General features: G+C 33.7%; 2 protein-coding genes across 2 annotated transcripts; both read left to right on the top strand.

Moving 5' to 3' along the window:
- The first annotated feature begins 478 nt into the window (after positions 1-478).
- Positions 479-3264, top strand: LOC107027448 (putative F-box/LRR-repeat protein At3g28410). The gene is made up of 3 exons (XM_015228615.1): positions 479-1384; positions 1771-1941; positions 2956-3264. Exons 1-3 carry the CDS (start codon positions 479-481, stop codon positions 3262-3264), a joined length of 1386 nt encoding a protein of 461 aa, XP_015084101.1.
- Positions 3265-4658: 1394 nt separating this feature from the next.
- LOC107027447 lies at positions 4659-5387 on the top strand. Its single transcript, XM_015228614.1, has one exon. It carries the CDS (start codon positions 4659-4661, stop codon positions 5385-5387), a length of 729 nt encoding a protein of 242 aa, XP_015084100.1.
- Positions 5388-13468: the final 8081 nt, after the last annotated feature.

Below are 13468 nucleotides of genomic sequence, written 5' to 3'. Positions count from 1 at the left end.
TGGAGGTATTGTGTCAAGTGTTTGATTTATGTTTAGTGTATTCTTTGGAAAGCCAATTGCAGAGAACATGACATTTAAAAAAAATTCTCTTATTGTGGCGTGATGATTGTTCCACTTCTCGCATTTTGGGACATCGAATAGCATATCACCTGATTTCTCATTGAAATTTGTAATATAAGATATAAGATTAAACATCGTTACTATATATGCATAATTTTGTTAGATGTCATTGCTATACATGCATAATTTATTAGATGTCGATAATATATATACATCAATTTGCTTCTTATTTAAGACATTTTCTCTTCTTTTTTTCCAATTTTATACTCTCTTTTTAATCCTAAAAATTTATAAAAGGGACTTTTGATAGTTTTGTGCGCAGAATATGAGGATATCATAGTGGGTAGATCGCCGTTACTCCATTTCAACTCGTCATTACCAAGGTTATCTGTACTCTATGGGAAGGCGGAAGAAAGTCATGGCGGCGGCCAGAGGAGTAGACCGGCTGAGTGATCTGCCGGAGCCGATTCTACTCCACATCCTCTCTATGTTGTCGGATGCAAAACAAGTTGTGCGAACCAGCCTACTCTCTACAAGATGGCGATTTCTTTGGGTGTCTGTTCCATTAAATCTCTCTTTCCGTTTCCCCTATGGTGGAAATCAAAATGACACTGTTGCTTACCTGGCCTCCGTCCATAGAGAGCTTTATTATTGGAAATCTTGCAAGAAAATCAAGAGCTTTTGTATCGGGGGCCTTGGGTATGATGAGATTTATTCTAAAGATGTTGATTTATGGATACATTTTGCTACTAAAGTTGCAAATGTTGAATTCTTTTCACTTTCATTGATTACTGCAAGTCAACAAAATTATAAGTTTCCGCAGTTTGGGTATAAAAACTCGTCGTTAAAGCAATTGATTTTAAATCGATGTCAATTGAACCCTTGTGCTAGTGTTAATTGGAGTAATTTGGGTTTTCTTTCAATTGGGTTCATGGAATTGACGGATGGTGCTATGGAAAAGGTATTATCTGGTTGCCCTAACTTGGAATGCTTGGAATTAAAAAAGGTTTGGGGCATGCAACGTCTGGTAATTAGATCTGTGAACATGACAATACTGATTATCGAAGAGTACTACGATAAGAATCATGATATTTGGCTTGAAATAATAGCTCCGCATGTTAAACATTTGGAAATCTTGGGATTGTGTAGTCAGATACGCATCATACAGAGGAATGTTTCTTCCCTTCATTATGTTGTCCTTCGTTTTTATTTTGATTTTAAGGTTGAGGAAAGCAACTTAGAGAAGGAGTTTTGCTGTTTGAAGGAACTTCTTCATGGTGTTGCCTATGTCGAGTTTCTTGAACTGAGTAGCTGGTGCATCAAGGTTTATTCATACTCTTCACTATCCATAATTCTTGATTTTTTTATTTGTTGTTGAATCATCACTATAGTAACATTAATATCGTCACTACTTCGGATAATTTGATCTAAGTTGCTAAGTACTCAAGAGTAAAGAGTTCGCAATTGATAGAACAATGTATAAAATTTGGTTTGATTTAGATTGATCTTACTTCAAGTCGTGTTTATGGGGTTTCCAAGTGTTTATGGGTCGTCTTTGGATTTTCAAACCAACCATGATTGATGTGGAAAATCACAGTTGTACAGTCAAAGCTATTTTATGGGAATTATTCAACGGTTTGCATCTCATTTATCGAGTATGTCATATTTCCATGTTTTGACATATTCTACTTTATCTTTTTGGTTTATAAGTGCCTGTCCATTCTGAAGTTGAAAGGGTGGCAGTCTCCAACATCAAGCCGGAATTTATTGGACCTTCAAATAAACGAAGGCCAATTAGACTTCCCTGGAATTTGCAGCTTGCTACAGAGCTCATTGGATCTTGAGACATTGTTCATTGATTTGCATGGGGATTCATCAAGTGTAAGTTTCTTTTAGATCTTTATTTGTATTACGAAGAGGGGGGACATGACTTCCTTACTTGTTAAAAAGATAAGCCCCTACAAGGAAGACTCCCATTTGCAATTTGAGACAGAAATAGGTTAAGTGCTTAACAAGCTTCACAAGTAATGTAGCTAACAAGGTGTCACTCTTGCTTTTTGCGGCTACAATTTTTCCTTAGTCTCTAAGCATCTTCTTGATGCCTTCTATGATTAAACCAATCACAGAAAAGGAGCTTCACACCAATATCTTCTTGCTTGTGGAGATTTCTCATTTTATTGTGTTTTCACAAGAACTAAAAAGGAGAAAAAGGTGAGACAAATAACATTTGAGTTTACATAAGGATCAAACCGGGCAGTTCATTTTGTTGCACTATTGGAGATAAGCTTTGGGTTTTCTTTCGAACTTTTCACTTGTCAATTATTAAGTTCCCTCTAGCTTCTCTCGGCTGTGAGTTAAGGCCAAAAATTTTCTTCTCTACATCCCATAGGTGATTGTACCCATCCCAGCTAAAGAATCAGACACACATAGACTTCTCTGTAAAATTGTGTCACTTTGATCAACTCTTTAGTATCTTTTATAATAGGTTAATAGTGCCAAAAAGTTTTTGTAAATCCCTTGAGAGCATTCACAATAATGTAAGCGAGGGCGGTCATCGGCCCAAATGTGTCAAATACAATGTTCAAGACACCATAGGTGATTGTCTCTATCAAAATGATTTCGGGGTGAACTTTTTGAAGTTGTTGAAAAAAGACGCTTCACAAATGATTTTTCTCACCTTCATGCGAGGGGGTGAATGATCAGATTTGATGAAACTTTAAAACATTTATTGTTGTTTGCATGTACTACATTGTATGTAACATTTGCTAAGCGCTTTAGATGTTTCTTCAATTTAAAAAATCATGACCTTTTTATTGTATCCACAATCAACTCTTTGGCTTCCGGTTTTCATTTAAGGTGAGTACTCTGGTTAACGTAGTGGTTTCTTCCCTACAGGACTTGCTGTTAAGTTACACAAATGAGGGTAAACAAATCCAGAGGTTTGAGACACATAACTTTAACAACTCATTTCCACATCTGAAGACTGTTAAGATTGCTAACCTTAGGGGACTACTAAGTGAAAATAAGTTTTTGCTGCCACTGGTTAAGTATTTGCTCAAACATGCGATCGTGCTAGAAAAGTTTGTCATTGCTGTATTATTATTTGGGAGTGATGCGTTTCCAGATCATGCTGAAATGACACAGGAGTTACTAAGCCTTCCAAGATCATCTCCACACATTTCAGTTGTCATTTCTCATCGATAACTTTTGGCCCTCATCTTTAGAGCCAATTGCAACATCTCAAACTAATTTTAAGAAAGCTAAGCAGTGGAACCTTTGAAGGAAAAGCTTTTTTGTAAACTGAGAAGTCTATCGTAATATTTCTATGTTTGTTGAAACGTTCATGTTACTATAAATGTATGAACATATCGAGAAATTCTCACATCTATGGACAAGCACTACTGTAAACTGATGCAAACCCAATAATAATAATAATACACTGCCTTTGAAAGATTTTGTTATCAATAAAATAATGTACAATCTCACTTAACCCTAAATTTATAATGTCAAACACGAAGAATTACTATAACAAAAATAACTTTTAGCACCAATAAATAGATACATTAATAAAGAGTGTTAAATCTTTACGAGTATTAGTTAAGTGTTAGTAGATTCATTGGCGCTAAAGACTTTAGGGGCATATAGAGTGTTAATTGCTGCCAAAAATACATATTTCACGGCAATTGAGCTATTTTTGCTAAAGACTTTAAGGACATTTATAAAGAATGTAAATTATCGCTAAAGATATATATTTAATGGTAATTAAGCTATTGTCATTATTTAATGTCGCTAAAGATCATTTTTGATGTAGTGAATTGACTAGACAGTAAGAAGAATTTCAGATATTATAGTCCAGTATTGTTAAGCTCATGCCACACTAGTTAACCTCATCTAAAATATCAACAAGGTAGGAATAGTCCCTACGTTCTTCAGTGTTAAAGTCTATCAATATCTCTTTATTCTCTTGAGAAAGCTATTTCAGATCGTTGTGAATATGTTTCTTCTAAGTTGGAATTAAGAAGCTCAAGTTGCATTGCTACACCTAGAAACTTAATAAACAGGTAGCACACTGAGTCTCTTTGAGTCGTCCAGGTCACCATGCATCGAGGAAAGTATCAACACAATGTGGACAGTCAAAATGTCACCATAATCTCTAGAGAAAATTTCGCAAATCGTCCCTATATATAATAAATTTAATTAGGATCCTAGCTACAGTTTGCATATTTATGGGTTGTAAACTATAGTTTAAGATGCTATGAGACACCTACCTGTTTGTATAATTTGGGGATAAGGTACAACTTATTTGAACATCACGAGTCAGTTTAGTTATTTAGTTGTATTAAGTTTGAGAAGTCTATCTCCCTGTTTATTTAGGATTAGGTTTCAACATTTATTGTCTAGTTATGTTTGGTTACTTCAGTTCGTTTAGTAGTCTTTCCAGTGTAACTCTATTTAAGCAACTTTATGTCATCATTAATAAATTATCGTCTTTCAACTTATAGTCAGTCCTTATATGGTATCATGGATCTTCACGCTCTAACGAGAACTATCCAATCTTTTTTCCTTCCTTCTCGTCAGTTGTTAATGTTGATAACACAATGGGTAGTAACATATTCATTCAGTTCAATCCTGCTTTCAAACTACCCATTAAACTAACTGGTTCTCACAACTTCGCCACCTGCAAAACCTTATTCTCCATGCTTATGTATGGAAACAACCTTTTTGGCTATCTCGATGGGACCACTCCAGCCTCCAATCGCACGATTTCCCTCGGTACGAACATATCTCCTAATCCTATCTTCTTACCTTGGTTCTACCAAGATAAACTCATCCAAAATTCCCTTATGGCTTTTGTCGAACCCACCATTGATTCTACTGTTGCTACCGCTGACTCGGCTAAATCAGCTTGGGATGCTTTACATACCACTTTTGCGAACAAGTCTCAAACTCAGGTCTTTAGTTTGCGTGATCAGCTTTCCCATGTCACTAAGGACTCTCGCTCCATCATTGAATATAGTCACGATATTTGGTTCCTTTCTGATGAGTTAGCAATTGTTGGTGTTCCTGTGACCAATCCTGAACTCATAGTTAAAATACTAAGTGGTATGGAGCTAGAGTTTCGAGAGATGTCTGGTGCCATTCGTGCACGTGATACAACCCTCTCTTATGAGGAATTGTTTGAAAAACTACTAGACTATGAACTCTTCCTTCACCACGAGGATGCTAAGAAACTGTCCAGTCCTATCACTGCTGCAGTTGCCACTCCCACAAAAAACAACACTAATAATCGCAACAATCGCAGGCAGACAACCAAATCTCAACAATAGGTTAGAACTCACGGAAAATACTGCACCACAATGGCAATCTAACTCAAACCCAAAGGGTGTTACTCGTTATCAACTATGTAACAAAATAGGATACACCGCCAGTGGCGGACCCAGGAACTCCATTCAGGAGATTCGAAAAATAACAATATAAACTGTAAATAAGTCTTTTGAAATGGGACCTTTGAATATTTTGGGTTTAAAACAACACTTTTGGAACGTTTTTAAAATAAAAAATGCTTGAAAAATAGAACTGATTTTTCTAAATAAAAATAAAGTAAAACTATAAAGGAAAAAAAATAAATGTTGTTGCAAGGATTCGAACCTGGGGCATGCAGCTTAATATTCAGGGGTCTTACCATTTAGCCGTCTATTTTTATTTGTTATTGAAGAGGTTCAAAACATATGCATCTACAGAAATACAAAAGTTTACCTTATATATATCGTGTATTTTTTGCCGAGCGTGTTAGGGTGAACACCCTGGACTCAACGTGGGTCCGCCCCTATACACCGCCAATGTTTGTCACTCAAAGTGTCACAATCACTTTGAAGCCAAAGCCAACTATGCAACTGGGTTTACTGCTGCCACCAAACCCTGGATAGTTGACTCGGGAGCCACCCATCACATCACCAAAGAACCACACAACCTACAGTCGTACCACAATAACGAAGAATTCTCCATGTGTGATGGTAATAAAATTTCTATATCTCACACTAGTTCTACTTTATTAAATGCATCAAATAATATTTTAAAACTAACCCACACTCTTTGTGCTCTTTCCATTAAACGTAAACTTATCTCAATTTCTAAGTTTTGCCAAGATAATTTTAAGTCGTTTGAATTTTTTCATTTTGACTTTGTTGTGAAGGATATGAAAATGTGTAAACCTTTGGTGCTCTACCAGATCAAAAATGGACTGTATGAGTGGTTTGTCCCATCTCCCAAGCGCACATGACCACTACATCCATTCCTCTCACCAGTTGACATCAACGTCTTCGTCATCCACACTCTAGAGTTCTTAGGTTTATTTTAAATAAGTTCTTGTTACCGTTTCATGAGTGAGACAAACCTTTTCATTGTAATTCTTGTTTATCTAATAAAGTCCATCGGCATCCTTTTTCCCAACTATCACTGCTTAGCTCTAAACCTCTTCAAATTATTATTAGTGATTTATGAAGGCTATTGTTGCCAATTTGTGTTTGAAAAACAGAATTACTGATTCCAACAAAACTTTGTAGAAACACAAAGTAACCAAACTTGAATGAACTAGTAAGAAAAATGAACAAAAATTAATTCAGAAAAAACTAAAATATGTAAACGTACCAAAATCTGGAAACATAGAATAGAAAAATATCAAGCCCACTGAATGCACATTGTCCCCTTAAGGAAATTATTCTCCTCTAGTATCCGAGGTTTGATTGAGAATATGTCCTCCCAGTATAGAATGATCTCAATCACCAACATATTAATACCCAAAAATCTGGTGTCAGTGAACCACTCAACTACAATAAAGTACACGAAGAGACTTTGTGCAGAAGAAGAACAAGAAGAAATCAGAAAAATTTGTAAGGAAAAATTCTAAAGATTAAATGGTAATTATAGGCAAGAAGAATAGGTTCCGAAAGGTTGCAACCCTATCAGAATCCACACGACCATTAATGAAAGTTTGCAACCTTTCAAACGGTCCCGGCTGTTCCTGAAAGTTGCAACCTTTCAGAACAGTCATTTCCAAACGGTGGAAATTTAAATATAAATGGTAAAAGATTGTAAATAAATGGGTCGAGCGGGTGCAAGTCGGGTCGGATTAATCAACTAAAAAGTTGAAACGTTACGATTTATCATAACTAAATAATTAAAAACTTTTTTGTAATCAACTAATTAATTGAAAACATTTTGGCCATTTAATTTTAATTAATTAATTAATTAAATAATTAAAAGAAACTTTGTAAAAAAATAATTTCTCGATCGATCAAAAACATGCACCTGAATGTGAGTTGCTCAACTGCCAAGGAGATGCAAAAATTCTTGAAAAAAAGTACTTATCTTCAAAAAACAAAAGAAATTAATTTTGCTAGAGGTGTAGATAAGACACAATATCTTACCTTTAATCAATTTTTTAATGCGCTCACAGGCTTTGATATAAGGTAAGATGAAGAAGACGTACCACAACAAAACCATAAAATGGTATTATCTGCCAAAAAGTTAGGGAAGAGAAACAACAACATCGCATACCGAATCATTGACAAAACAAGTTTTACTGGGTTTCCAAAAAAAATTGGATATTTGAAAACAACAACATCGACATGCCGAGTATTGACAAAAAAAGTTTTTTCTTGGTAGTCAAAGTTCTTTTTTGTAGATATTCAAAGCAAGTTAGGAGTAATCGTTCCTCTACTCACTAGCTTGAGGGGAAGTGTTGAAGAAGAAGGAAGCCAAAGATTGGAACATGTCAAAGGAACATATCCACAGCAGCTGATTGACGCGTCTGTAACAAGTGTTGATGAATAAGAAAGATGAGATTGGACCATGTCAAAGGAACTGGTCCAACAAAGCTGACTGACGAGTTCACAACACTGCTGAAGAATTAGAGTCACATTAGGATTAGACTACCTATGTTAATTAGGATTATATTTCGTCTAGAATTATATTATTATTCGGATTATAGTACAACTAGGATTAGATTATATATAATTGCATTATTATTATTATAGTAGTAATAGTTATTGTAGTAGGACTCTAAGTATAGTTAACTTAGGACTCTACAATTCTCTCCTATATAAAGAGCTTGTAACTCAACATTATTTTTATCAATATATGGATATACTATACATCAATACAATCCTTGATTTCTCTAATCCTAGATGTGAAATTTCTACATGAAATTCAACAGACTTATTGTTGTTCATCTTGTATCCGTAAGATACTTAGAACAAAACTTTGAAGAACTAGGTAAGACACAACAAAGTTTAAGAACATTTTCATAACTAGAAAATAAAAACTAGAATCAGAAACATATTAAAAAATATATGAAATATTTTGTCTTAAAGAAGATTTGTTGTCAATCTGTGTTTAAAGAATCTTACTGATTCTAACAAACTTTGCAGAAACACGAAGTAATCAAAGTTCAATGAACCAGTGAATAATAGAAGAACAGAAATTAATTCACAAATCTAAAATTTGTAACACATACTAGAATTTAGAAAAACAGAAAGAAGATCAAGCTCATTGAATGCGCAGTGTCCCCTTAAGGAAATTATTCCCCTCTAGTATTTGAGGTTTGATTTGGAATATGTCATCCCAAGGTAGAATGATCTCAATCACCAGTGTATTGATACCCAAAATGCTGTTGTCAACGAGCCACCCAACGGCAGTAAAGTACACTTAGAATACTAGATCTACAAGTAGTAGAAGAAATCCAGAAATTCTATATTTAAAATGAGAGGAAATCTTTCAATTTATAGAAAACAAAGGGTAGTGCGAAAAGATTCTTATTGTGCCTTACCGGAAAGTCACAAACCTTTGGAAAAGTCACAATCTTTTGGAAAGGTCGTAACTTTTCACAAAAGTCACAACTTTCCATAGAAGTCACAACTTTTCATAAAAGTCGCAACTTTTCATAAAAGTCACAACTTTTCATTAAAGTCGCAACCTTTCATAAAAGTCACAACTATTCATAAAAGTCGCAACTCTTCATTTTCCATTCACACATTTAAAACCCAACAATCCTCCGCATGAATGGGGAATGAATCCAAGACAAAGAAACGGACAATTATGTGTACTTTACAAGCAAGAATTAATTGCATCTGGATAAGTAGGTTTCCCCTTCGACTTTCCGTAGTGAACATATGTCGGATATACTCGGTCAATCGGTAGATGCGATATCTTTGAACCGTCGAGCTTTAGTGTATACCTAGACAACCATATGTTACACAATTAACCCTTTACCGTTTATGGTTCTTACGATTGTGTTCGTTGTAGCCATGAACACCTCCTAGTTTCATGAGTGTATAGAGAGATGGGCTTTTGACAATCGTCTTATTTGAAGCGGCTTACACTTCACACTCACATAGGTGATTCCTAATCGTGTTATCGTGTAGATACACTATTTGGTCAACTTGGCCGAACTTAGCAAATCATTAAACCCATTAAGCTTTATTAACTCATTAACAAGCCTTAATGTTGTATTCTTTTCCTTGAGCATTGTCTTCATTTTGAGAATGGATTGAGTTTATTGACAATGTTGAACCATCATTCACAACTTGTTTTTCTCCTTGAATCTAGATGTTGGGATCTCCAGTCTGCTAGATAGAGTTACCGCCATGATGACTTGTCTGAAGCCGTAAATCCATTCCCTTAGATGATCTTTCAAGTTTCTCTCTAGTTAGGCCTTTTTGTAAGTGGATCCGACACATTATCCTTTGACTTTACATAGTCAATTCTGATAATTCCACTAGAGAGTAGTTTTTTAGCGGTATTATGTCTATGGCATATTTGACGCGACTTTCTGTTATACGTCATGCTCCATGCCCTATTTATTGCATCTTGACTGTGAAAGTGTATGCATACTAATGCCAATGGTTTGGGCCAAAATAGAATATCTATCAAGAAATTCTGGAGTCTTTTAACTTATTCTCCGACCTTATCTAGAGCACCTAGCTCAAATATCATTGTACAGCTAGCGATACATGTCTATTTTAAAATATTTGTAAGAGACTACTCCTATACCAAGAGTAAATACATATTCGCTCGTGGATTTTACTTCGTTTGTCCGATGATCCAATTTGTATCACTATATCTTTCAATACTGTTGGATATTGTTATAATGCAAGACACAGTTTAAAGTATTATTTTAAAACTTCTAAACTCTATTTGTTGTCATCTAATGAATTTATTTGGGATCACTTGTGAACCAACTCAGTTTAAAATACCAAATGTTATATCTGATCGCACACACTACATGATATACATCATACTTCCCAAAACTCTAGCACAATCCAATTGTGAGTCACTTTTGCTTTCACTCTTTTGAAATGCAAAGCTCACATTTATTGGAGACTTGACAATATTGAGATCCAAATATTTTAACAAGTCAAGTACCTTTTCAATGCAATGAGACCGTGAAAATGCTAAACATTATGGAGTTTTATGAATTCTTATATCTAAGATCGCATCAGCAACTCCTATATTTTTCATTCCAAATTTGCTTTAAAGCATACGTTTAGTAGCATTTATGTCATTAGTGTCTCTATTGATGATCAACATATCACCAATATACAAACAAACAATGACCTTATGATTTTAATGTGAAAACATTTATCACTTCCATCATTCTTAAATCTATTTGCCAACATGTTTTTGTCAAATTATGTCATTGTTTGGATGCTTCGTTTAGTCCATAATGTGAATTAACAAGTTCATACACTTTCTTTTATTTACCAGGAACCACAAAACCCTCGGGTTGTTCCATGTAAATTTCTTCCTCCAATTCTACATTTAAGAAAGTAAAAAATTCATTTGATGAATTTGGAGGTCATATACCACAACTAATAATTTTAGCATCCGAATGGATTTAATTCTAGTTACTCACGAGTATATATATTGACAAGATCAAAACCTTGTTTTTATTTAAAGCCTTTGACACAAAGTCTTGCTTTATGTTTTTCAATAGTTTCATCAACTGTTATTTTTCTTCTAAAGATTCACTTTGAACCCAAAGGTTTATTTTCTGGAAGAAAATCAATTAACTTCTAATATGGTTGCTCAAGATTGCATCAATTTCACTATTAACACCATCTTTCCAAAGGATGAGTCTACAGAAGACACAAGAAATTTTACGAAATCATATTCGAAGGAATAGGAACTTGGACTTTGGCTAGACACCCCCACACTTTGAAATATTTCATGTCGAATTTCCTTCCTTTATATTTCTCATATGGAAAAGATTGTATCCTGAACAAAACAAAATCCCTTTCTTTCTGAAAAGACAAAACTTTTGGTTGTTCCCTTTTGCATTAAGGATAGTTACTCCACACAAGTTTTGAGGTAAACCCGAACTTATAAATAATGCATCCATCATTTCTTTCAACGTTCGGTTTTTCATTAGATTGAGGTGAATAGGGCAGTAGTTTATGCATAATTCCACTTTCCAAACATATTTCTGCATAAGGAGATTTATACTCTTCATTCTTATCACTTCTTATCTTTTTCCACACTGATTTTCAACTTCGATATTACATTATCGAGACATTTCTATTGCTTCATCCTTACTATTTTAGCAAATTGACACAGTCATTTCTAATGCAATTGACAATTAAAGTAATGAGATTCTTTTTCCCACCATGAGATGGAGTTAACTTCATATCACAAATGTCAGTGTAAATCAATTCTAATGGATTACAATTCCTTTCAGCGGATTTAGAAGAATGCTCAACATACTTAGATTCCACAAAACTTGACATTTTTATTTATTGCACTCAAAGTTAGACAAAACTTCTAAGTTGATCAGTTTTTCTTACAAGGTTTTGTAATTTACATGCCCCAAGTGTTCATTTGAAACATTGACTTAAGCATTTAAGAACAAATAAAAACATTGAGTTCGAAAAGCTGTTCGCGAAGTAGCTTTTTCCTCAATAATATTTCATTCTTATATCTTACAATTTTGTGTGATACAAACATTGTTTAGAGTTATCACCTTGTCAAATGTCCTTTTCGGAATGACCTTTCCATAACTTTCAATTTGATTGTTATAGAACTACCCATGAACAAAGTCTCATCGGGTTCAATAAAGACAATATAGTTCAAATGTTACGTTTACAAAAACATAACAAATGATTGTTCACCTATATTCATGTCTATGATACTTTTCATGAAAAATCACATCACGTCAAGTGACGTTTTTTATAAAAAAAAAAACACAATCATTTTAACAAGTATACATAACATTTGGTAGTTTCATACTAGTCATAATGTATACAAGTAATAGAGAAACTCAACAACCACAATACCAAATATACTTCAAGAATTTTGTGGGTCTAACATAATACAAAAGTATGATTGAATTTCATATCTTTTGCTCCAAAGTTAAATTAGACACCAAATCTAATCATAAGCAAAGAACCCCCACATTTTAAATGTGATCTCAAAAATATTTTTCAAGTATTTGAAAAAAGTTTTTCCATATATTCTAATATGAAAATTCTTTTGGAAACGTTATTCTGCGAAAGAATTATAGTTCTGCAATTCTCTTTGATAATATTTACACAATGTCAAAATTCATTCCATAGAGGCACAAAATCACAAACTCTAAGTCACTAGTATTTTTCCTCTATCATAAATAGGAATACCACTTAGTATTTTAAATACTAACAATAAGGACAAAAAAATTGTACAATTTATTTTTATATTATATTGAAGCTTATAGAAAATCAAAAGTACAACACTGACTTATTATGTGAAGTTTTCATATTCTTCAAACCAATTGCATAGTCCAATTAATCCAGAGTAGAAAACCACAAAAGTTTTTAGTCTACAAAAATCAGATACACTAACATTTCACATGGAGTACAAAACTATAAAAGTTTTTTTTTCTTTCTCCAAACAGAATAACACATATTCTTTACCACATAAAATTTTTTTCTTATCAAATAGTCTTCCAACTATAACATTTTGACATACTATTTTATTATACAAAAATATGCATCTCTCATTTTTGCAAACTACAGAATTTTAAAGGCAACAATATTTGTCAAATAAAATTTATTCCACAACATATAGTTTGAAGATCTTTTTCCAAAGATACACATGATAAAAAAAATCAAAGATGATAACTCTTAGAAACTATTTTCCTCCTTAGACATTATAATAAGAAGGTTACCTGGTAATCTTTAATCGGAATACAACAAAAATTATCTGTTACATTCTCACTTCGACCTTGCTAAACAAAGTAACGAATTATAAAGAAGTAATGCATTTATCTTCTACTTTCATAACAAGATTCTCTCAATCACTAGAATACGAATAATATTAACAGTATATTAATTTCCTTAAGATTGTTGTTCATCTTGTATTCGTAACATACTTAGAA

This window comes from Solanum pennellii, chromosome 8 (genome assembly GCF_001406875.1).
Source record: "Solanum pennellii chromosome 8, SPENNV200".
Lineage (NCBI taxonomy): Eukaryota > Viridiplantae > Streptophyta > Magnoliopsida > Solanales > Solanaceae > Solanum > Solanum pennellii.
The sequence above is the reverse complement of the archived record's forward strand: the minus strand, read 5'-3'. Positions and strand labels throughout refer to the sequence as shown.

What these genes read in the sequence shown, in the direction of transcription:
- LOC107027448 (XM_015228615.1), top strand. Translation starts at nt 479, where the DNA reads ATGGCGGCGGCCAGAGGAGTAGACCGGCTGAGTGATCTGCCGGAGCCG. An exon ending in TGAGTAGCTGGTGCATCAAG is followed by an intron (nt 1,385 to 1,770) that starts GTTTATTCATAC and finishes TTGGTTTATAAG; the next exon opens with TGCCTGTCCATTCTGAAGTT. An exon ending in TGCATGGGGATTCATCAAGT is followed by an intron (nt 1,942 to 2,955) that starts GTAAGTTTCTTT and finishes TCTTCCCTACAG; the next exon opens with GACTTGCTGTTAAGTTACAC.
- LOC107027447 (XM_015228614.1), top strand. Translation starts at nt 4,659, where the DNA reads ATGGGTAGTAACATATTCATTCAGTTCAATCCTGCTTTCAAACTACCC.